Genomic DNA, 23,295 nt, shown 5'->3' with positions numbered 1-23,295 from the left:
TTTTTTTTTACTCGCTTTGTGTTCGTGTTTGGAAACATTTATTAGTATTTATGTGAGCGAATTCAGAGAATGTGTTTGTTAAAGTGAATTTATTCATGCTAGTGGAGAGTAGGCCACATTACAGAACCATTTACAAACCTATACATATAGAAAAAAAATTACTGGAAAGCTAAACTATAATCCTGCAGATTTCACTTTAAGCATTTGCTTTTCTGATGTTCCATATGCTTTTGGTTAAATTGGAAAACATAATCATCCTGAAATCTGAGTGTAGAAAGCACAGGTTATATAGTTATATAGACCCCTCTCTGTCCATGGGGGTCTTTCCCAAGCACCTCAGGCATACCAAATCCCATGGATACTCGAGCCCCTTGTATAAAACTGTGGCATTTTTTTTCATATCACCTCACACCCCATATATTTTAGATCATCTCTGGATGGCTTGCAGTACCTAATACAATGTAAATTCTATATGCTTTTACTGAATAGCTTAGGGAATAATGATATTGAAAAGGCGTGTGTGTGTGTGTGTGTGTGTGTGTGTGTGTGTGTGTGTGTGTGTGTGTGTTACAGATCTTTTGTTGCTTCGTTCAGATATTTTCAAATATATGGGATCCACCGTTGGTTCATCTTGAAGATTTAGAAGCCTTAGTTATAAAGGGCCAACTGTAACCAGCCACATGTTTTAGAGAAAAAGCCATATAGCCTTCTACTTTAGGGATCCTTGGCGATGGCTGCACATGGCCAGTGGATCTCTGGGAATTCCCGTGCCTGGATTATGTGATCTGGACAGAGCCCAAGGGGCCAAACCAGAGGTCCCCGGGGAGCTGGCCACACAATGGAATCTATGGATTCTATGGATGGGCCAAGTTGGCTATTTTCATCTTTAACTGGGTTCTTTGCTCACCTCAAAAATTCAATCTAAGGAAAATAGAATTTTTCTGGCCCAAAAGATTCTCCACAGTCACCCTGAAGAAAGGTCTGCTGGCCCCAGGAAGAATTTCTCTATGCCAAGTGGTGTCTTAGGAGGGAACTGGAAGTGTGGCCCCAACAGATTGGTGGGCATGAGTTAGATCCAAAAATCTTTATTCCCTGAGAACCTGGGCTTAGACAAAGACCTGCATGGCTCTCACTCTCTTAGCTTCTCAGCAACATTTCAGAGCCTCAGTTTCCTCAACTGGAATGATGGCTATAACATCCTCTTAGACTCGAGAATAAACCGAAAGGCTTGTCGGGAGAGAGAGAGAGAGAGAGAGAGAGAGAGAGAGAGAGAGAGAGAGAGAGAGAGGCCGTCGCATCTTGTTCAACCTGTTAGCATCTGACAATGTGTTTAAGCTATTTTGGTTCAGAGTTTCAGAGTTGGGTCTGTGTTCTGTTGTCCTGTCCCTTTTGGACCTGTTGGAAGGAAGATCAGAGCATCTGGGAGCACAGAGCCCACAGCAAGCTGCTTCATTCATGGTGGGAAGAGAGACAGTATGGATGAAACCAGAGCCTTATGATCCCTTTCAAAGGCAGATCCCCCAGGAGCCAAGACCGGTCCACTAAGGGCCAACTCTCAAAGGCTCCACCATCTCCTGCTAGCACCAACCTGGAAACTAAGCCATGGGTACTTGGAGGACATCCCAGACCTAGCATAACTACCTACTGGCCAAGGACACCTCCTCAGTGGCCCAGCCCCTGTAGTATCCCCAGATTCCCTAGGATGAGGTCTGAGACAGAGCCCTTTATACTCATGAATACTCCACTGCTTTTCCTGGGACAATCAGTACCAGAAACACTGCTGGACTGTGAAATTTACCCTTAAAATATCAGCATCCGGCCCTTCCTGTAGAACAGCAGTTCTCAACCTGTGGGCTGCAACCCTTTTGGGGGCCGGACAACCCTTTCACAAGGATAGAATATCAGATATTCACGTCAGATTTATAACAGTACCAAAATTACAGTTATGAAACGGCGACGAGAGTAATTTTGTGGCTGGGGTCACCACAGTGTGAGGAGCTGTGTTGAAGGGTCGCAGGCCTGGGAAGGCCGAGGACCCCTGCTGCAAAAGGAGGGCCTTGTGTGTCCAGCAGTTTCCCCAACGCAGGAAGCGAATTCTGAGGAGCTCGTAAAGTGAGGGTCAGTGGGGTGTGGAGGTCAGTTATTGGGGTGTGGAACTCAGTCCTCTGTTCAGCCTTAAGGAAGTTGGCCTGAAACAAGTGTCTAGATTTCTTTATCTGTGCAGTGGGAATACCAGGCATCCCTGCCTCATCAGTTGGCTGTCAGAGCAGTAAGTGTCGGAAAGGCTTAGCGACTGTCACCAGGCAGGGCTAACCTGTGTGTCTTCCTCCCTCCCAGTGCCTAGCCCCTCCTGTAATGGCTTTGACAACACCCTTTCAAGACCCTGCCGTGTGCCTCTAGGAAAGGAGGCCTGCTTCATTGCCACCGTGCGTCTGGCAACACCACAGTTCTTAAAGGCGAGTTCCCGACAGTGACGTCACGATGTGGGTTTATTTTAACGGTGTAGCATTGGGTTGCATGCCACTGAGCATCCTTTGTGGAAGAGCATAACGTTGCAATGAGATTGGTTTTAAGAATTAGTTTTCAAAACCCCGAAATGTCTAGTTTCTGTGTCTTTCCCCATGGCCATGCCAAGCAAGGCCCAAGTTCCTGTGGGTTGTTTTGTTTGAAGATTGCACCCGTTGCTGATGAGTCCACAAGGATGTTGGCCAACTGCAAGGCTCTGTACCATTCCACCACCATGATGCTCTGAGTAGGTGTGGCTCAGGCCATGAGTCAAAAAAATGGGAGCATTTGTATTTTCCCTTCTGTGGTCACACTTCACATCTCTGGCACAAATGTGGATGGAATTAAATTAGTAATTCAGATTGGGATGCAAAGCCACATGTTTTCCACACTACCAGATTGGGGGAGGGGGCGGAGTTAGGCACCGTTTGGCTCCTAGGTACTTTTCCCAGTGCGTGAAATGAATTTAGGATCAGCTAATACGGAAATTAGCTACAGATGACAAATTTTGGGCCAGCACTATTTGGAGATTGGCTCAGAGCAGCTTTAACTTGTGCTACCCACCGCTCATTCCTTCTGAACCAGCCTAGGGTGAGCATCTGGCACCCTGAGCAATGTTCTGCTTTTTTTTTTTTTTTTTCCTTTCCAACACAGGAAATGTGTGTAGCTGACGAACCTTTAGAGGAATTCACTTCGAGGCATAGCTTGGAATGGAAATTTTTATTTCTGGATCACAGGTTTGTGTGAAGAAAAGCATATTTGAGTTGGGTCCTTTTCAAGTGTTGTTTGCATGAGCCAGGCTCTGCTTGGGAGAATAAAGTCCAGCCTCATCCACTGAAGGGAAAGGACGCCTTGGCAATAGCTAAGGGGAAGGTCGGCATCCTGACACCCATGTGCCTGGCCCGTTAGTGATGCTTCAGCCCCAAGACATCTTAGGCCATTTCTATTTCCCAATTAGCAAAAATAAATGTGGGGAGAGAAATCTTCCTATTTCTTTCAACCCCCTTTGATCCTTCAGCCCAATTGTTTCTCTTTCCTTCATAACATCATTCCCAGTTTATGAACTACCAACCATACCACCCCAATCACCCCCCATCACCCCCACCACCCCACACACCCCACCCCACACCACTCACACCACCCCAACCACCCCTCACTATCCCCACCACCCCACACCCCCACACCCCACACCACCCCACACCACCCCCACCACCCCCATCACCCCCATCACCCCACACCACCCCACAGCACACCCACCACCCCACACCACCCACACCACCCACACACCCCACCCCACACCTCCCCACCTCATACCACCCCATACCACCCACACCACCCCACACCACCCACACCACCCTCTAATTTGGGGTGTTAGGCTGTCCTAGTCTACAGCCCTTTTAAATGCTTCAATATCTGTAAGTTCCTATCATTTAGGCCGGGTTATCCCCAGGAATAATGGAGTGCCTACGTGCTGACATGCTTCTTTATAAACGTAGGCTCTCTGGCCCTAGCTGTTGCTATAATGCTGATAAACGAGGCCTCCACGGGAACAATTGAGCATGAAGAATGAGTGCTGCAGCCAGCTCATGCGTTCTGCAGTGTCCTCTCTCTCATCCGCAGCCTCCTTGTCTCCCCGCAGAGCCCCTCCAATCATAGGGTACCTGCCCTTCGAAGTCCTCGGCACCTCGGGCTATGACTACTACCACATTGATGACCTGGAGCTCCTGGCCAGGTGCCACCAGCACCGTGAGTACCACTCACCAGCCCGGCCATGTGTTTGCATTACAAGGGCCCAAACAGCTGGACCCTGGGTCTCTGGAGGTCTGCTTGCCACCGTGGGGGCAGGCATGGGGCCCCGTGCGGTAATGGGGTTCTTTCCTGCACTTAGCTTCATGGGTCCTGCTTGAACTTGGAATTGGTATCACCAGCAACATCCCACGAGCATCCAGAAGGTCATGCTCTTTACCCTAGTCCAGACGTTAAGGCCAGCTAGACCGGAATGCACCTGCAAGACCAAACACCAAGCGTTTTCCCGCGTCTTTTAGACGGCAGTCGGATAGCGGTTGCTGACCACAGGCCTACAATCGATCCTCTGTCCTCAAATGCAGCATCCTCAAGGCAGTGGCTTTGTGGCCTGAGTTTCCAGTCCATGTTCTTTTAGACCTTCACCCAAAATGATGCCAGTAACTGTGGCCCAGCATCTCCTGGCTGGCTCTGCTGAGAAATCCAGAAGCAGGTGACGTTGCAGGATGCTGCCAGCGTGGAAGGGATAGTGCAGGATCTTGAGGGGCTTGGAGGGCCCTTCCACAGCTGATGGAGAGGTCTGCGAAGGCTCTATCCCACAGGCGAGCGAGCACTATGACAAACATAGTAGACCTCCATGCCAAAGGAAAGCAAAGATTACAAGCATTTTCAGTTCTCAGTCACCGGAAGAAACAAGCACTCAGAGTCATCTTTTCGGTGCCAACACTCAGCTTTGAGGAAGAACAGTGTCCATAACATTGAGCTATGTATTCTGATGAGCGAACCACGGACACTGATCTTCAGTGGCTGTCTCATCTGTAGGAGCTGTTAGGACTTTCTTCTCGGTGCCGTCCTTGCAGACAAAGGAACGTGCTGGAATCAGCATGTTCTAGATCTGTTGGGATGTGAAGCTCATCTTAACCTTTACCCCCTCACTCCTCAAAATGTAGCTCAGACAAGCTACTCTGGAGTCTCAGGCTCCCTCCGCCAGGATCAGGAATGAGAAGGTCCATTTCACAAGTCCCTCTGGTTGAATGGTTTGCACAATCAGATGCTTCTGGTTTGCACAATCAGATGCAAGAAGCATGAGTGTCAGGCCACTGGCTGCCTCTGACTCTTGTAGCATAGAGAAGCCACTCGGGTTGGAGAATTAACACTGGGCATCTGACAGCCTTGGGCGAGGTGTGCTTGCTTTGTCGAGCCCACAGGGTCTGCTGGGCTGGGCTTCTCTGTTCAGATCTGCATTTTATTTTATTTTATTTTATTTTTTGACACAGCGGTCCCCTATGCTAGCTTCTCTTTCCTAGGTAAGATTCCTCATGACTGTTTTCATTACAAGATGCTAAATTGCAGGCGCGGTGGTGATAAAAATCCAAATTGGCTTCCTTCCTTGGAACCATAATTTATCCTACTGCCTCACGTGAGCTAATAAACCACCGGCTTGCATTCTGTCCTGGATGGCGCCCCCCCCAAAGGAGCCATCTGCAGACAAAACTACAGGAGCTTCAGGCAGCTATGCAGCTGCAGGGGGGGAGACCTGGGCTTCAGGCATCCCTACCAGACTCTGTCCTAAAGCTGTGGAAGACAGCTGCAGAGCCTGGCCATCGCTTGCGGGCTGTCAGGTCTATTTTGGGACTGTTTCTCCCAGTGTCTGGATGCTCTCTCCTCTGCTCAGCTCTTGAAGTCCCACAGCCATCGCCCTTGCAGCAGGAAGATGAGTCCCAGGGAAGCCACGGCCTCTTTTTACTTCACCCGCCAGCCAGGAAAGCTGTCCTATCCTAGTGTGCCTCTGTGTCGAGAGCCCTTTGAGCCTTTGTGCGTTGGGGAAAAGTTTGGCATCGTTGTACTGAGAATCCTTCAGTCTGACTGACTGTGACTAAGTCAGAGCACTTGCTTAATAAGCACGAGGCCCCAAATTCAACCCCCAGCAACCCACCCCACCCCCAAAAGCATCAGATGGGGCGATAATAGTCACACTTAAGATACCGTGCAACCAGGGAAGTAAGCAATCTCTGGCGCTGGCTACTGGACCGTTAGGGCTTCGGTCCTGGGAAGGACGTCCTTTCTACGTTAGCATCCTTACGTGCCACATCTACTGTGCTTCCTCCTAGTGATGCAGTTCGGCAAAGGGAAGTCATGCTGTTACCGGTTTCTGACCAAAGGGCAGCAGTGGATTTGGTTGCAGACCCAGTACTACATCACCTACCACCAATGGAACTCCAAACCCGAGTTCATCGTGTGCACGCACTCGGTGGTCAGGTACCATGCGGGCAGGGCAGGCAGTCCGGGCTTCTGTGAAGTGCCTGGCAGCGGGGAGGCTTGGGGGGAGGCTGGAGGAGGCCCCCACAGGTAAGGAAGGGCCCTGGATGAGAGGGAGAGTGCCAGCTGTCATCTGCAGCAAGCCTGATGGTCAGAACTCAGGCCCTGCCCAGGTGCACACCCTCTTCCTGCAGGCCCTGGGACTTCCTGTGAGTTTTCAGTCAAGCCCCGTTGAAAGCTGCCAGGATATTACTTAGTATGTTCCTGCTTCGCTGACCTACTTACATATTTTTCCCTCATCTCTATCCATCCCCCAGCTTTGCCTTGTTGCTGTATTTGAGGGGGAAAAAATTAAAATGTTGCCTCCAAATAACTCAAACACGTACTTTGTTTTCCTTTAAGATTCAAAAACCTCTGCTAGCAACTGAGGCAATATTAGGGGGGGAAACTAGGCTAACTGTAGGAAAATGGCCCTGGGAGTCCCTAGTAGCCTTGGGGAGTCCTTGGCTCGGGGTGGGTAAGCAGAGATTCAAAGGGTAAGAGTCTGTCCAGCCTGGCATAGATGTGTCCTGTGTGGGTCCCCAACGTTCAGGGGTAAAGGGACTTGGCCATTCACTCTCCATCTCAGTACAGAAATGCCAAGAGACCAAGTCAGCCAGAGGCTGGTTTAGAAGACAGACTTTGTGCCTGGAAAAGTGGCATGCTCCTATAATCCCACCATGAGGGCGGCTGACTCAGGGAGAGCTCAAGTTTGAGGCCAGCCTGGGCTACCGCGTGAGACCCTGTCTAGAAAAAAAAAAAAATCTAATAAAATAATGAAGAACCAGCCCATATATCAAGTGGATTTTACATCTGTATATTTGGCTAGCCACCGATGGAAACTATTTTAAATTATATTTGCACTAAACATGAACAACACTTTCTCTTCTCACTGTTCCGTAAAGAGCACAGTATGCCAGCCGTGTGCGTGGCGTTTACATTGCACAGAGTGTTAGAAGGAAGGTACAGATGATTTGAAGTCTGCAGGAGGATGTCTGCAGCAATGTGTAAATCCTACACCACTTTATGTTAGGGACTTGAGCATCTGTGGATTTTAGTATCCAAGGGGGTCCCGAATCTGGTCCCCACAGATACTGAGGGATGCCTGTATATGTAACACACATATGAAGGTGGAGACACACCTATGCATATATAATGCTCTTGCTCAGTGTACAGAGAACAGAGAAGCACTGGCCTTTGCTGGCCAATGACCTTGATCTCATTTCATTACATTTTGTGCCCAGATTCAGCATCCTCAGCCAGTGGCTTGTAGCCTCGAGGCCAGGAGTCATCCATTGCCTCTAAGTCTGTGTCTTTTCCAGTGGATTTCTCAGTCCCCAGGGAAGGGCGGGTGCCACCCTACTCTCTCCCCTACCTCCCAAATCATGGAAGAAGCTAACTAGTTCTAGGAGAACACAGGAAATGGAGTGAGTAAATACATAAGGGACCAAACACCCCCAGGTCCCATCACAGCCCCCTTCAGCCCTGCAGCTCCACACCCGAGTTTGTCTACAGTGGTGACAAAATAGGTCCCTAGATTCAGCAGTGGTCAGGGTCTGGCTAGTTCCAGGTTTGTTTCTTTATATGTACTTCCATATATGCTGTCCATAAGGAACTTGCTTAAGGCACAGTTTGTAAGTCTTTTCAGGCAGAAGAAGCTTATGAGCACACAGTTCTTAAGAGGCGCTGTATCTGAAGGTTTCAGGAAATGAAGGGATGGGGAACAGTGGGAGGGAATAAAGCCATCCAGGAAATGGAAGTCTCTGGAATATAATATTAGAATCTTTGCAAGGCAATTAGGCAGGAATGAAACTCAATCCTCTAAGCAGGTCACAGATGGGCCCCCTTTGTGTTTCAGACCCCATGGGTAGGTTTCATGTGGAGAGCCCCGTGTGCCCTGTTAGGTATTGATCTCCTACAATGTGCCAGCTCCTCTGTGCTCTGTCTCTTTTCCAAGCAGTTATGCAGACGTCCGGGTGGAAAGGAGACAGGAGCTGGCCGTGGAAGGCCCACCAACAGAGGCCATGCACCCCTCTGCACTGAAGGTGAGCTCATTCCTGCCCAGAGGGTGAAACCAAGGAAGAGTTAGGTGGTGACACCTACCATGGGTTCTGATAACTGCTAAGAGAACGAGAGCAGACTCATCTCTACAGAGCACTTGCTATAGTCCTGAAGTACTCTCGAGGACTGGGGGATGTTCGTTCCTTGCTTACCTTTCATGATGGCCCTATGAGGTGGACACTGTATTTTCATCCCTCCAATGAGCATGGAAGCATGGGTACCCAAGGACACGCTTGGAAAAGCTGGCTCAGAAACATCCTTTGGATTCAAGGAGTAGCTTGGCAACTTCCCAGCTCTCCAATGATAGCTATAAAAAGCCACAGATAAAATGCTGGGGAGTAATTCCATTACCCACTAGAGTGTGGAACAATTCAAAGCCTATGTCCCTCCCTTAGACTAAGCTTTATTGTGTTGTTTCCAAGGATTAGCCTGCTCCCCTCCCCACACCACTCCCCCCTGCCCCCACCCCTGCTCTTTCTGATAGTGCTGGGAATGGAATCCATGCAGAGCGGCTGGCCTGCACCTTCAGGATGTTTCTGACTCAGGGTCACAAGATTTTAGTTAATAACCACAGTGCTGTCAGCTTCGTATAGGGAACACTGAGATGAAAGAGATCTTTCCATCCACAAATCCCATTACCTCCTTCCCTCCTCTTCCCTGATTTCTCCTGTCCCACGTGGCCAGGCTCCTCCTCAGGCAATGCCAAGGAAGGCTACAAGTGAGTCAGAGCCTTGGTCCTCAAAGGCCATTCACAAATGCACATGCAGGCGCGCTCACACACACACACACACACACACACACACACACACACACACACACACACACACACACACCATAGTGACAACCATCCTTAATGAAGCCATGAGTCCAAAGACAAAACAGCACATCAACTCACATAGGTGAAATTAAATACCCAAGTCAGGGGTCATAACACAGTGGGTGCTGACAATTTCCACCCTTCTGGGTGGGAACAGGACTTGGGAGAATAAAAACTGTGTTTTATTCTTTGACTTAAAAAACACCGTAACCCATTTGCATACACTATGACACCCAAGCCATAAAGGATGGGAGCTGGGCCACCAGAGCTGCTTTCCCTCTCATCGTGTCTTGTCTGTTCCAGGTAAAGATGGCCTGGAAGCCAAGACCAGTTAAGAGTCAGAGACCAAAATAACAAGAGGCCACAGGCTCTTTGCCTGCGAGAGAGCAAGCGTGAGAGGCAGCACGGGAAACGCCTGTGATGGCCTGGTGGTGTTATCTGATTGGCCATGTTAACAGTCCGTGCTAACAGTAGCTGTATTTCATTCTGATCTCTCACTTCAGAAAGCCAAAATCCTGAGTGATAACAGTTTTAAGGAACAAATAGAACACACAGTCAGTGGAGGACATATGAAAAAATCAAAATAAAAGGTGAGAAGGTATAGATAGATAAATGTAGCTCTGAGACCTAAGCCTCTCAGCGACGCTACACATGATGTGTGTCTGTTCGACCCAAACCTAGTTAGAAGTTTCCTAAAGAGAGTATTTCTCTCAATCTCTTCCAAAATCTTCTACAACTATACAGTCTATAACTAAAGCCCTATATTTATTCATGTGTGGAATCTTAATGCTGAAACATGAATTTGTGTGTGTGTGTGTGTGTGTGTGTGTGTGTGTGTGTGTGTGTGTGTGTGTGTGTTTCAGGAAAAGGACTCAAACCTGGAGCCTCAGCAGCACTTTAATGCACTTGACATGGGTGCCTCAGGTCTTACGAGCAGCCCTTCGCCATCAGCGTCCTCAAGGAGTTCCCACAAGTCCTCGCGCACAGCCATGTCAGAACCCGCCTGTGAGTGCCATTCCATAGGTTGGTAATGAATGGGTACACTCCATCAGATCAGGGCACAGAGTCACACAAAGTCCCAGACTGATTTGGGCCAGGCCATGTGTACCCAGAAAGCCCAGGATGCCTACAGCGGAGACCCTGCTTGTCACACCTCACTGGCCACTGCTGTCCAGTTGTGTTAGCTAGAGTTTCTATTGGCATGAATTAAAAAAACAAAAGCAAAACTACACAAACAAACAAATAACCATCATGACCAAAAAGCAACTGGGGAGGAAAGGATTTATTTCATCTTACAATTGTAGTCTGTCATCCAGGAATGGCGGGGTGGGGGGTGGGGCGGAAAGGGGGCGCAGACTCAAAGCAGGATCTAGTGCAGAAACCATGGAGGAATGCTGCTTACTGGCTTGTTCCTCAAGGCTCGCTCAGCCTGCTTTCTTATGCCATGCAGGACCACCTGCCCAGGGATGGCACCACCTACGTGAATCATCAGTGGAGAAAATGTGTCACAGGCATGCCCATAGGCCAACCTGGTGGGGCATTTTCTCAATTGATGTTCCCTCTTCTAAAATGACTCTAGCCTATGTCAAGTTGATGTAAGAACTAGCCAGCGCACTGTCCCCTGTCTGTACTCTGCCATCGGCACTGCGGGTGGCACCCAGTAAGGTGTTTGGTCAGGCGGTGGCTGGACTATATGTTAGAAATGGAGTGTTATGGTGACTTGCATGTCTTCGGCCTGCTTCTAGGCTGGGCATTATGGCTTGGCCACTGCATCAGAGGACTCCGCCCTCTCTTTTGCTGAGATAGCTGGGAAGTACCTGTGAGTCAAAAAGGCCATCCCTAACTCTCTTACAGCCACTCCAACCAAGCTCATGGCTGAGACCAGCACTACAGTTTTACCAAGATCGGCCACCCTACCCCAGGAGTCGCCAGTGCAGGGACTCAGCCAGGCAGCCACAATGCCGGTATGTGTGGGACCCCCCCCCATCCTCTCTGCAGGGGAGTACCATCTTGTGAGGTGGGCCGAAGAGCCACAGGAACACCGAGTCTCTCCAGGGCATCAGTTTTACTTAGGGGTTAAGGGGACAGAGTGGTGGGCAGGCAGGAGGCATGAAGCCATGCGTTTATTTGGCAACTCATTCTTGGCATTTTATCACAAAATGAGCATGGCTATATACCTGCAGAATACAAAATTCAAGTGATATTAAGAGTAGAATTCATAGCCGGGTGGTGGGGGTGCACGCCTTTAATCCCAGCACTCGGGAGACAGAGGCGGGTGGGTCGCTGTGAGTTCAAGGCCAGCCTGGTCTACAAAGTGAGTCCAGGACAGCCAAGGCTACACAGAGAAACCCTGTCTCGAAAAACCAAAAAGAAAAAAAAAGAGTAAAATTCACTGCTTCAGTCATGGGAGGTATGTCTCCTGAACCTTCTGGAGCCCTCTTCTGTTTCAATCCCGTTCCACTTGTGCCTGGGTTCAAGCAGACTGGTGTCAGTCAGGGTACAGTGCTGAGGGTAACGATGGCGAATGTTTCCATAGCACCACAGAGTGATGGCCTGTGCACGAAGTCATCAACAGACCATGTTTCGTCACAGATGGTGGCCCAGTGCGCTTCTGTCTCCCCGAGTTGTGCAGGGGACACAGCTCAAAGGAGCCTAGTGAGCCCACGCCTGGGACTTATCACTCACGTCACACCTCCCTGCTGCCACTTCCTCCCATAGCTGTCCTGGGCAACGCTTTCTATGCAAACTGCTTTTTATAGTCCCTAGGGACTAGGCGCACTTGGGGGTAACTTCAGAAGAGTCTTCTTGCTGAGTTCCTAAAAGCATTTAACAGCCCATGAAACTGGAAGTAGGGGTCTCTTGTTTCTCCATGTTGTTTCCTACCACCTGCCCACGTGATGGGGAACAGGAAATGACTCGCTTGACGACTTCCTGAGAGTGAGCCAACAGGAGAGAAGAGTATCTTGGTCCTCAAGGATTGTGTCTATCTAGCGCAGGGCAGCAGAGGGAAATAGAGTGGAGGCCCAAAACCAGCCCCAGAGCCGCCGTGTGTGTGTGTGTGTGTGTGTGTGTGTGTGTGTGTGTGACACCAGCCATGAGTTGAGTCACTCTTAGCTACATTGTCTATGCAGGCAGGAAATAGAGGCCTTAACTTCCTGTAAGTCTTCCTCCCAGAACTTGCAGCTGGAAAATCCAACCAGCAGAGAGCGGAGCAGCCCCAGATGCTCTGAAGTATATGCTTAACGAAGGCCAATTCTCTCCCCAGCCTCCTCTGCCTTCCCCATCATCCTGTGACCTTGCAAAGCAGCTCCTGCCTCAGACCATCTTGCAGAGCCCACCCGCTCCCATGACACAGGTGAGTCAGAGACCGGGGACCCAGGGGCACCGTCTGAGTTTGCGAATGTTTTCACGCTGCTGTGCATCACACAGTCAGGCATCAACTAAGGTGCTAATCGGGGGGGGTTTTACCCCAGAGTCCGAATGAGACTAGCAGTAGACTTCCTCATCACACCTGTCCCCAACCTGTCCCCAGCCTGTCCCCCTGTCCCCAGTCATGTCTTCTCCCCAGGACCTGGCTTCCATCTTCATAAATATCTTTGTCACCCTGCTGTTTGTCTGCATTCCTTTCATCCTATATAAGTTTAAATTTTAGGAAAGGTCTGAATTAGACAAAACGTCATAGAAAGATTCTGGAAGGACCTAAAAGCTATTAATCCTATATATGCTATAAATATCGTGTTTCTTTTAAAAGGGGTACATTACATCTCAGCTGAGTAAATCCTTACTTGTTTCAACCACACTCTGTAAGTCCTTGTTTGGGTCAGGAGCAAGCCATTAGGGGTGCTGGTAACACACCCTCACTCGCAGTTTACAGAGTCGAAGGGGAAAAGTGGGCAGATAACCAGAGAAACCACCTTCACGAGTCAGTAGAAAGTAGTCAGTCTATGGTGGCTTCCTGAGGAGGTATTCCTTGAGTTGGCCCTGAAGAGTGGCTCGGATATTCATTGATGACTATATGGGTGACAATAGAAAAGAGACACCCAAATACACATTTTAGAGGTGAACTATGTAGCGTCCCACTTGCCTGGCAAAGGACAAGAGGCTGAGTGAGGGACCGTCCACTCTGTGGTCATGGGAAGTATGGCACAGATGCATTGGCTTCTGCTGTGGCGCTCAGAGCTCTGACTTCGGCTCCTTTACGGGCATCTGGCATTGTCCCAGTCTCTGGCCCCAAGTTGTACCTGGCTCCCAGATGGCCGTTCACCAGCACCTCAGCTTCTCGGCGTTTGGCTGTCTCTCCCTGCGGCGCAGATCGGAGATGGCTGATGGGAACATCTCGGAACATATGCCCTCGTAGAAGTGGCCTCGGATGCTTTCCTGGAATAAGAAAGACGTGTTAGCATATGCTTCGTGCTAGCGTCTGACTTGAGCAGTGATAGCAAAGCTGTTCAGCCAGCCTCCTAATTAAAATAGTCCATCTTTATCCTCATGGGGGGGAAGAAATCGGAATAGTGTTTTTCCTTTTCAAGTTCCTGAGACACATTTGGTATGAAATTAGTGATTTGTTTCAATCCAAAGGCACAAGAAATAAGAATTCCTTTCACTTCTGGGCCTTGCATCTTAAAAAAAAAAAAAAAAATGTGTGTTTATAATACCTAATGGTACATGGCCTTTTAGGCATTCTAATTTTTCATGTGTTGAAATTTACCTTATAGTAACTGTTCTTGGTCTGTGGTATGCTCTATATAGGATAACAACTGCATTTTTAAAAAAGACATGTGTGTTTGTGTGTGTGTACCATGTGCATGCAAGTGCCCAAGGAGGCCAGAGAGCATCAGATCCACAGGCGGCGAAGTTAGAGAGGGCTGTGAGCTACCACGTTGGTGCTGGGAACTGAACCGGGGTCCTCTGCAAGCGCAGCAAGTGCTCTGAACTGCTGAGCCAACCCTCCAGCCCCAGCCACTGTATCCTTTAAGGTATTCTTATATCAAACAGGCAGACTGGTTCCAAGACCTCTCCCGACAGGTGCTCATGTCCCAGTGTTTCCACAGAGTCTGTGCACACCCGCTCGTATCCTGCAGGTCCCTCTGAGCAATTCATCAATGTCAGGGCCCTACACGCAGCTGTCGTCTGCAGTGCTGTAGAGTAGTGGTGAGGAGACGTGCCTGCACTGGACTCCGCCTGTTCAGTCCAGATGCATCAGGACTTTGCATCTGAGGTTGGTGGGATCCGCACGAGCCAACTCCCCTGACTTTTCAAGCCCTTCTCAGCTACTGCAAGTGCGAGAGGGTGAGACTCTGTGGATCCCTTTCAGCTCCCTTACCTGCTTCATCATTGCATTGGCCTGTGGGGAGGGGAGGGCATAGAACCCAAGTCCTGGCATGTAGTCGTCTGAGTAACGGTTAATTTTATTTAAAAAAAACTTTTATCTTTAATAATCGAAAGTTAGATTCATTTATCAAAAGGGGCACTGTCAGGGTTGAGAGGAAGCTCAGTGATGGGTCACTTATCTAAGGTGTGGGAAGCTTCAGATTCCATCCCAGTAACACACGCACGCACACACATGCACACTTGCACGCATGCACATCACACACACGTGCATGCATGCTGCTGCAGTGGCTGCAGCGGCAACATTGGCTTCTTGTAGTCAGGAGTCTACATGCCCACTCAGAACCACCCCACTGCTGGTCCTTCAAGGGTTTACCCTGAGGCCCTGACATTTCCAGACCTTATAGAACTCGCCTCAGAAGCGTTGTGACTTGCTTTTGAATGTAATGCCAATGTGGTTTGTTTGTTCCCGGGTGGAATGTTGTGTCCGAGTCCTGCCCCCTGCTCTGATGGGTTGCATCAAAGCCGAGGTTTATGTGGGATGGGCAGCCTGGGGATCTGCTGTTGGATGAAGTCTGATACCAAAGCCCCTCTCACTGAGGCGGGCTGGGGTTAAGAGTGGAACTTACCGATAAGACCTCTTAGCTTCACCTAGTCCCCAAGACTCAGGTACAGTTTGTCCCCACACTCATGCAGCATGGTTTTATGGTGAAGAAATTAAATTTACTGTGAAGAAGTGATGTGTTGCGACTCTGGTGCATCTTTGGCTCTCTGCAAACAATGGCACTGCCATTGTCATTTATATAGCCTCTGTTTTGAGGCCTGAGCCCAGGGCCTTGCATTTGCTGGGCATGCGCTCTCCCCCCTCCTACCCTCCACACTCCTCATCCACCCAACTGCACCCCCACTCACCTCAGAGCTAAACAGTGGAGAAGATGAGAACAATGGCAGAGGGTCAGGAAAGAGCGTTTAAGACTGATCAAAATGGCGGCAAAGGTGGTCTCAGGCGGAAACGAGTCTTTGACCTACGTTCTTTTCTTACTTCCTTTTTTGAAGTTTCCAGCACAATTCAGCATGTTCCAGACCATTAAGGACCAGCTGGAGCAGAGGACGCGCATCCTGCAGGCCAACATTCGGTGGCAACAAGAGGAGCTTCACAAGATCCAGGAACAGCTCTGCCTGGTCCAGGACTCCAACGTCCAGGTGAGGCGCTTGTGCTGGCTGGCCTCTGGCCTCTGGCCTCTGCTGTTCAGGCAGAAACCCCGCTCCCTACCCGCCCGAGTCCCTGTGTGCTGCCCTACAGACCCCTCTACCCGCCCGAGCCCCTTTGTAGTGCCCCACAGACCCCTCCTACCCGCCCCTAGTCCCTGTGTAGTGCCCCACAGACCCCTCCACCCTCCCGAGTCCCTGTGTAGTGCCCCACAGACCCCTCCACCCTCCCGAGTTCCTGTGTAGTGCCCCACAGACCCCTCCTACCTGCCCCTAGTCCCTGTGTAGTGCCCCCACAGACCCCTCCTACCTGCCCCTAGTCCCTGTGTAGTGCCCCCACAGACCCCCTACCCGCCCGAGTCCCTGTGTAGTGCCCCCACAGACCCCCCTACCTTCCCGAGTCCCTGTGTAGTGCCCCCACAGACCCCCCCTACCTTCCCGAGTCCCTGTGTAGTGCCCCACGGACCCCCCCACCCTCCCGAGTCCCTGTGTAGTGCCCCACGGACCCCCCCCACCCTCCCGAGTCCCTGTGTAGTGCCCCACAGACGCCCCCCACCTGTCCGAGTCCCTGTGTGGTGCCCCACAGACCCCCCTACCCTCCCGGGTCCCTGTGTGGTGCCCCACAGACCCCCCTACCCTCCCGGGTCCCTGTGTAGTGCCCTACAGACCCCCCTACCCTCCTGGGTCCCCGTGTAGTGCTCCACAGACCCCCCTACCTTCCCAAGTCCCTGTGTAGTGCTCCACTGACCCCCCCCCCACCTGTCCGAGTCCCTGTGTGGTGCCCCACAGACCCCACCGTGCTTAGAAGGTATGCGGAAACTCCTACAGACAGATCACATGAAACAGTTCACCCCATGCCAGCCTTGAAATTCCCACAGCGTCCTCTTCCTCCTCACCTTTCACCTCTGTGAGGACAGACATTTCTGTGTACTGTCCCTGCCCAACGTCCTCTCATAAAACTGTCTTCTGCCTGCCCTGCCTAGATGTCCCCTCAGACCTGGATTCCAGCTCCCAGTACCTCAGTAGTTAGGTTCCGTAGCACCAGGCCAGGGCACTGGCAGAGGGAGAGGCTGAAGGACCTGCTCAGTTGTCTCTGACAGAGGGGGAGCAGAGGGGGAGTTACGCTCTCTGTTCTGCAGCCCAAGGAAGCAACAGGGAAAGCTGGGCTGTCACCTCCCTGCCACCCCACGTAGTCTGAAAACAGTTGTATATGCCACGAACCCAGATGCATTTCTTGGAATCCTTTTAAGAGTCATTTGTGTGTCTGGGGTTTGGGATTTTTGCTAGGGTCATATATATTTGACCTATATCAAGGATAAGTGACATGGGTTCCCCCCACCCTGGCGTGTCGCCTATTTTCGTTCAGGACTGTTTAACTTCACGCATGTATCGTTTGGACCCAGCCTTTAACTGCAGGTGTCATGGCAGCTAAGCAGGAGACTGTCTTGAGATGCCACCTTAGGCAAGACAGAGGGGCAGAAAAGACACCTCAAGAAAATAGCCTTAGGGCTGTCCCCACCATTCCCCTGTCCCTCCCACACTGGCTTCCCTGAGCACCCCTGGGACAGATGCACCACACTGGACAATAAGAAGCCATTGCATGACAGGACTTACATATGACAGGGAGGTGCAGGGGACCTTGGTGACACCTGCTGGTCCTGTCCTGCCTGCCCCTGAGTAGCACTCTTACTAACGTGACAAGCTAAGACATAGCCCTGCTGGAGCCCAGGCATCCCTCGTGGATCCTGTAAGCATTGCTCAGCAAGCTATACTAAAGTCCGTTGACCCCTTACCCTGCTGCAGTGACTCCCCTGCGTGGACATGGGTAGACACTGTCGCAGTCACACGGAATTAAAAGCAGGGCCCTGGAACTGTCAAACTAGTAAGACGCGACCCACGTGGTCCTCATTCCTTCCCAAAGCGCAATGGTTGTTCTTGCAGATCTATAGCCTAGTTGGTAGCCTTGGACTTGTCTCACTTCAATTAATTTAATGGAATTTTTATACTAGCAGGAAGGGGGGGTAGGAAATTGAAGCAGAAAGTGCTAAAAAGCAAGGTAGGCGTATGAACATCCTCCAGAGAGCCTGGAGCTTTCTGTTTCCTGCCTGTGCCACATTAGAGCAAGACTTTAAAAGACAGGCAACAAAACTATCACTTTTGTTCCCAGGTGTAAAGAATATGATATTTCCCCATTAGGGGTACATTTTGTGAGCCCCCAAAACATATATATGCTGAAGTGCACGTGCATCTGAGTTCTACAAAGGGCCATGGAAACCAAGCCCTCCAGTGTATGCATTCCCTGTGGAAGTCAAGCATTCTAATGCACACCAGCCTTGTAGATACCAGGCCCTGCAGTCGGTGCCTCTCCGTGCCTACGCCCTTCAGTGTGCACACCTCCCGATGAAAGCCAAGCTCTTCAGTGCTCACCTCCCTGTGCAATGTAAGATCTCAAGTCCACGCCCGCCCCCACCTTGTGGAAGCCAAGCCCCTGGTGCACACACCTCTCCTGTGGGCGCCAAGCCCCCCGGTGTACACACCTCTCCTGTGGGCGCCAAGCCCCCAGTGTACACACCTCTCCTGTGGGCACCAAGCCCCCGGTGTACACACCTCTCCTGTGGGCACCAAACCCCCAGTGTACACACCTCTCCTGTGGGCACCAAGCCCCCGGTGTGCACACCTCTCCTGTGGGCGCCAAGCCCCCTGGTGTACACACCTCTCCTGTGGGCGCCAAGCCCCCGGTGTACACACCTCTCCTGTGGATGCCGAGCCTTTGAGTGCACACCTCCCACTGGAAGCTGAGCTCTCTGAGGCAAGCCTTCTCCGTGTTCTTCCCTCCGCACTTACCTGCACAGTGGAATTTTCCATAAGAACATGGAGATCCACAGATAACCAAACCAGAGAGCATCTCCTCCAGCCACCTGGCTGCTGGCTTTCCCAAGACTTAACTACATCCTAAAACTCCTACCAAAATGTGATCCTTGTTTAAAAAAAAAAAAAAAACTAAACTAATTCAACTGTAAAAATAAGTAAGTGAAAATGACTTTAGCCTCCCCACCTCTACCCCACACACCACCTGAGAGGGAAGACAGAAGAAATAAGAATGACACATTGGTGGCCGCTAAAGCCTGGTGATGGTGCCATATTTTACAGGACTTCTGTGCACTGCTTTTATATCCGTTACTTCTGAGTGTCCTATAATAATAACAATAATTTGTAAAAGTAGGTGATAGGAATAGTGAAAAATTACATGTAAGTGTGGGCTCTATTTGTTCTAACATACTTTCCTTACATGGTTTGAGGACCTTTTTTGGTTTGGGGTTTTTTTGGGGGGGGTTGTTTGTTTGTTTGTTTCATTTTGTTTTGGTTGTTTTGCATGTCTTCTATAAAACTGACCCCAGAGCCCTTTTGAAGTCAGCTTTTGAGAAGTCTCTGAAATTCTTCTCTGTTGTTGGTACAAACAGAGGTGTGGACTTGTGTGCCCAGATCCAAACCAGGGCCCCACCCAGCCAGGGTTGTTTACTGTGTTCAGTGGATGTCACTGGTTCAGGACTTCAGTGTGTGCTCATGCAGTCTTTTCTGATTAGGTTATGAGGAAGTCCTGAGGTGTTAGGCCTTTGCTCCCAGGTGCCAAGCTGTGCTGAGAGGCTTGACACTCATGAGAAAGGGGATACAGGATTTTTAGGAGCACGTGCGCCCTCTGCCGGTTATTTGAATGAATGCCTAAAAAGGCACCTGCAACCATGGCAAACATGTTCCTTGTGGGGTCTTTGAGACATCCATCACTCTGGCCAAACAGCCAGCCAGGCAGCTGCCCAAATAGAAATACATCCTAAAAGTCCTACCAAAACTGATTCAACTGTGGGAGGGCGGAAGATAAAGAGAACAAGGCTTGTAATCCTTGGAGAACATACACAGACGAGACAGCCTAAAATGCCAAGCCATTAGCTCCGTAACACAAGCAGACGCCTTTTGAGCAAACAGTTTCATCCCCGCATGTGTTGGTCTCTGTGTTTTTCATTCACTCCTTTGTCAGATCTCTGCATACCCAGTCCAAGCTCTTTCTCTCGGTTTAAGAACAGTGTTACCATCTAGCATTCATGCAACATTCACTGCATGCTACGAACTTAATATGCACTGACTTCATGAGGCTTGTGCTGCCAATGTCACTGTCCTGGATAGTTTTACATCAACTTGACACAAGCTAAAGTCATCCGAAAGGAGGGAACCTCTGTTGAGAAAATGCCTCCATAAGATCAGGCTGTAGGCAAGCCTTTCTTAATTAGTGATTTGATGGAGGAGGACTCAGCCAATTGTAGTTGGGCCCACACTATAGCTGTGGGCCGGCGGTCCTGGGTTCTACAAGGAAGCAGGCTGAGCAAGCCATGATAACCAACCAGTAAGCAGCACCCCTCCATGGCCTCTGCACCAGCTCCTGCCTCCAGGTTCCTGCCCTGTTTGAGTTCCTGCCCTGGCCTCCTTCAATGACATACAGTGATGTGGACGTGTGAGCCAGATAAACCCTTTCCTCCAATTTGCTTTTGGTCACAGCGTTTCATCACTACAACATTAACCCCTAACTAAGACAGAAATTGGTACCAGGAGAGTGGGATGTTGCTGTGACAGACCTGGCCATGCGTTTTTGGAAGGATTATGGAAGGACTTTGGAACTTTCGATTAGAAAAGTCATTGAGTATTCAAAACTTGGTAAACTGTTCTGTGCAAGCTTTGAAATAATAATATTGAGCGGCATACAGAGGGTTGGGGCCTGGCTTGTGCCGCTTCAGAAGGAAGCAAAGACTCTACCGGGCCATTTGCGTGGAGATTCTGTGGTGTCTGGCCAGCCGGAGCTGAAGAGAACCACTAAAGTAAAACCTTTGCCTTGCTGGGACAGTGGCTGCTCGTCAGCTGGGACTGAGAAATTAGCGGTGATTAAGAAGAGACCAGCGTCATTGAGGCAAAATCTTCTGGGCAGTATCTCACACACACAGAAGCTGTGGTCCCCAAGGCAGTCAAGGTTGCACCTGGTGCTTGTAGACCAACTTGGTAGTTTGAGTCACACCGCCCCCAGGGTACTGGTGAAGACATGAAGGGGTCATGGAGAGCAGCTGATGCTTGGCACCGTGAGAGGCCAAGAGAGGCCATTGGTGAAGGTCCAGCCTCTGTAGCAGTTGCCTGACCCTGTCAGTCCTGAAATTGAGGTTTGGCACCATGAAGAGGGCCTATGAGAGGCCATGGATGAAAGTGCAGCCTCAGTAGCAGCGTAAGGTTTAGGATTAAAGAGGGCGTACAGAGGGATTAAGGCTTGCTTTTGCTCGTGGTTTTTTATCACAGCAACACTAACCCTAATAGTAGAGGCAATGTTATATGAATGGGGAAACCAAATCTTCAAAAAAGTTACAAATAATTACCCAAGAGCATCCTCAGTGGAGGGCCTGCGTTTGGAATTCAAGTTTGTCTTCTTTGAGATAAACTATAATGCCTGCTACAATGAATCTTGCATTGATTAGACCCTTGGTAATCAAGCAGACCACACCCTGCCAAAAAGCCCACCTGCTACTCACAAAGTGTACCCTAAGAGACAGCTGGGATTGCAGAGAACACTAATCCTCGAATGTGTGGAGACTGAATCTGAGGTGATGGGTATTCAGGAATAATTCTTGCTAGGCTTAAAGCCACACATCTGTAATCCCAGAGTTTAGGAGGCAGAAGCAAGCAGATCTCTGTGAGTTCAAGGTCAGCCTGGTCGATATAACCATTTTTAGCTTAGGTAGGGCTATGTAGTAAGACCCTGTCTCAAATAAAAGGAGTGGAGGACAGGAGAGATGGCTCAGCAGTTAAGATCACTGGCTGCTCTTCCAAAGGACCCAAGTTCAAGTCCCAGCACCTGTATGGCCACTCACAACCACCTATAACACCAATTTCAGGAGATCTGACGACCCCCACCCTCCATGGCACCTGCATTGCACGTGCAAATATCCACACAGAGACACATATGCATAATTAAAATAATAAAATAGTTGTAAGACCAAAAGAAATTTATCGGAGCCTCTAGAGCAGTGGTTCTCAGCCTTCCTAATCCTATGACCCTTAAATATATTTCCTCGTGTTATAGTGACCAGCAAACCATAAAATTATGTCATTGCTACTTCATAACTGTAATTTTTCTGTTTAATGTAAATATTTGTGTTTTCCAATTGTCTTAGGTGACCCCTGTGAAAGAGTGATTTGGCCCCCAAAGGGGTCATGACCCACAGGTTGAGAAAGTCTGCTCTAAAGTAACCAAGAGTCTTTGCTTCCCACCTGCAGGTTTCTGGGTCAGGTGAGGTATGAAAGTTTATTGGTGAGGTAAAGGATATGTGATCCGAATCTCGCAGCACAGCTCCACCCTGCTGACATTAGTGTCACTGGCTGGTGCCTTGGCTTCCTCTACGAATGCACCACGGAGTGGCTGGCCTTTGCCTGCAGGGTGCGGGTTTGCCCCTGCCTCTCCTGATCTCCTTCGGCCTCGCTGAATGAAAGCCTGCTGCTCTCGGATGGGTATATGGTTGTGCTGTCCTGGTTGAGAAATTGTAACTGGATCTACTTCAAAGGCAGAACATCCCTCCCTAAAGACTGCAAAGCTGGGAGCTTGTAATGGCACATATATGGCAGGAGTCACAACAGAGATTATCAGGGCATATTTCCAATGCCCAAGAGTTTTGGCTAAAAGTAGTACTTACATACTTTTGGTTAAATTACCATTAAGATTGTTAAAGTTGTTCCTTCAACATTAAGACTCAGTTTATATATCATATTTTTTTCTTGCAACTCTAGTTGGGTCTTAAAACATCACTGCTTTCACTTGTTTTCTTTTTAATATATGTCCAATTAGTGTATATGTTGAGCAAACTGTGAGTAATCTGTCTTAACTACTAAAGTCAACACCAATGTAATATTTCAGATATCCAAAGCTTTCAGATATCCTATGTACTCATTACAGATTACTTAAAAGCTTAAGGGGGCGGGGGTGCTGGAGAGATGGCTCAGAAGTTAAGAGCACTGACTGTTCTTCCAAAGGTCATGAGTTCAATTCCCAGCAACCACATGTTGGCTCACAACCATCTATAATGAAATCTGTACACATAATAAATAAATAAATCTTTTAAAAAAAAAAAGCTTAAGGGGGAAAAGACCTGTTTAACCACTTCAACAACTACTCAAAATGAGATCTAGTTGCCCCTCGCATCTGAGGAGGCTGCTCTGGTACTCCCAGAGATACTAAAGTCTATGGAACTCAAGACCCTTTTCTGACAGAACATGGCACTGCACAAAACAGGCTCACACCCCCCTGTGTT

At 49.5% G+C, this 23,295-nt stretch overlaps 1 protein-coding gene across 1 annotated transcript in view; it reads left to right on the top strand.

Moving 5' to 3' along the window:
* The window catches only part of Npas2 (neuronal PAS domain protein 2), a 176,601-nt gene that overhangs the window by 142,180 nt on the left and 11,126 nt on the right, over window positions 1-23,295 (top strand). The window contains exons 8-16 of the mRNA XM_051152748.1: window positions 2,338-2,456; window positions 3,160-3,242; window positions 4,145-4,251; window positions 6,360-6,507; window positions 8,507-8,591; window positions 10,288-10,429; window positions 11,279-11,388; window positions 12,690-12,779; window positions 15,809-15,955. Of these exons, the coding sequence (XP_051008705.1) occupies window positions 2,338-2,456; window positions 3,160-3,242; window positions 4,145-4,251; window positions 6,360-6,507; window positions 8,507-8,591; window positions 10,288-10,429; window positions 11,279-11,388; window positions 12,690-12,779; window positions 15,809-15,955 (1,031 nt within the window). The remainder of the gene's footprint in view (window positions 1-2,337; window positions 2,457-3,159; window positions 3,243-4,144; window positions 4,252-6,359; window positions 6,508-8,506; window positions 8,592-10,287; window positions 10,430-11,278; window positions 11,389-12,689; window positions 12,780-15,808; window positions 15,956-23,295) is intronic.

The sequence above is a fragment of the Acomys russatus genome, chromosome 11, assembly GCF_903995435.1.
Source record: "Acomys russatus chromosome 11, mAcoRus1.1, whole genome shotgun sequence".
NCBI lineage: Eukaryota > Metazoa > Chordata > Mammalia > Rodentia > Muridae > Acomys > Acomys russatus.
Note: the sequence above shows the minus strand (reverse complement) of the source record. Positions and strands in the feature narration are given on the sequence as shown.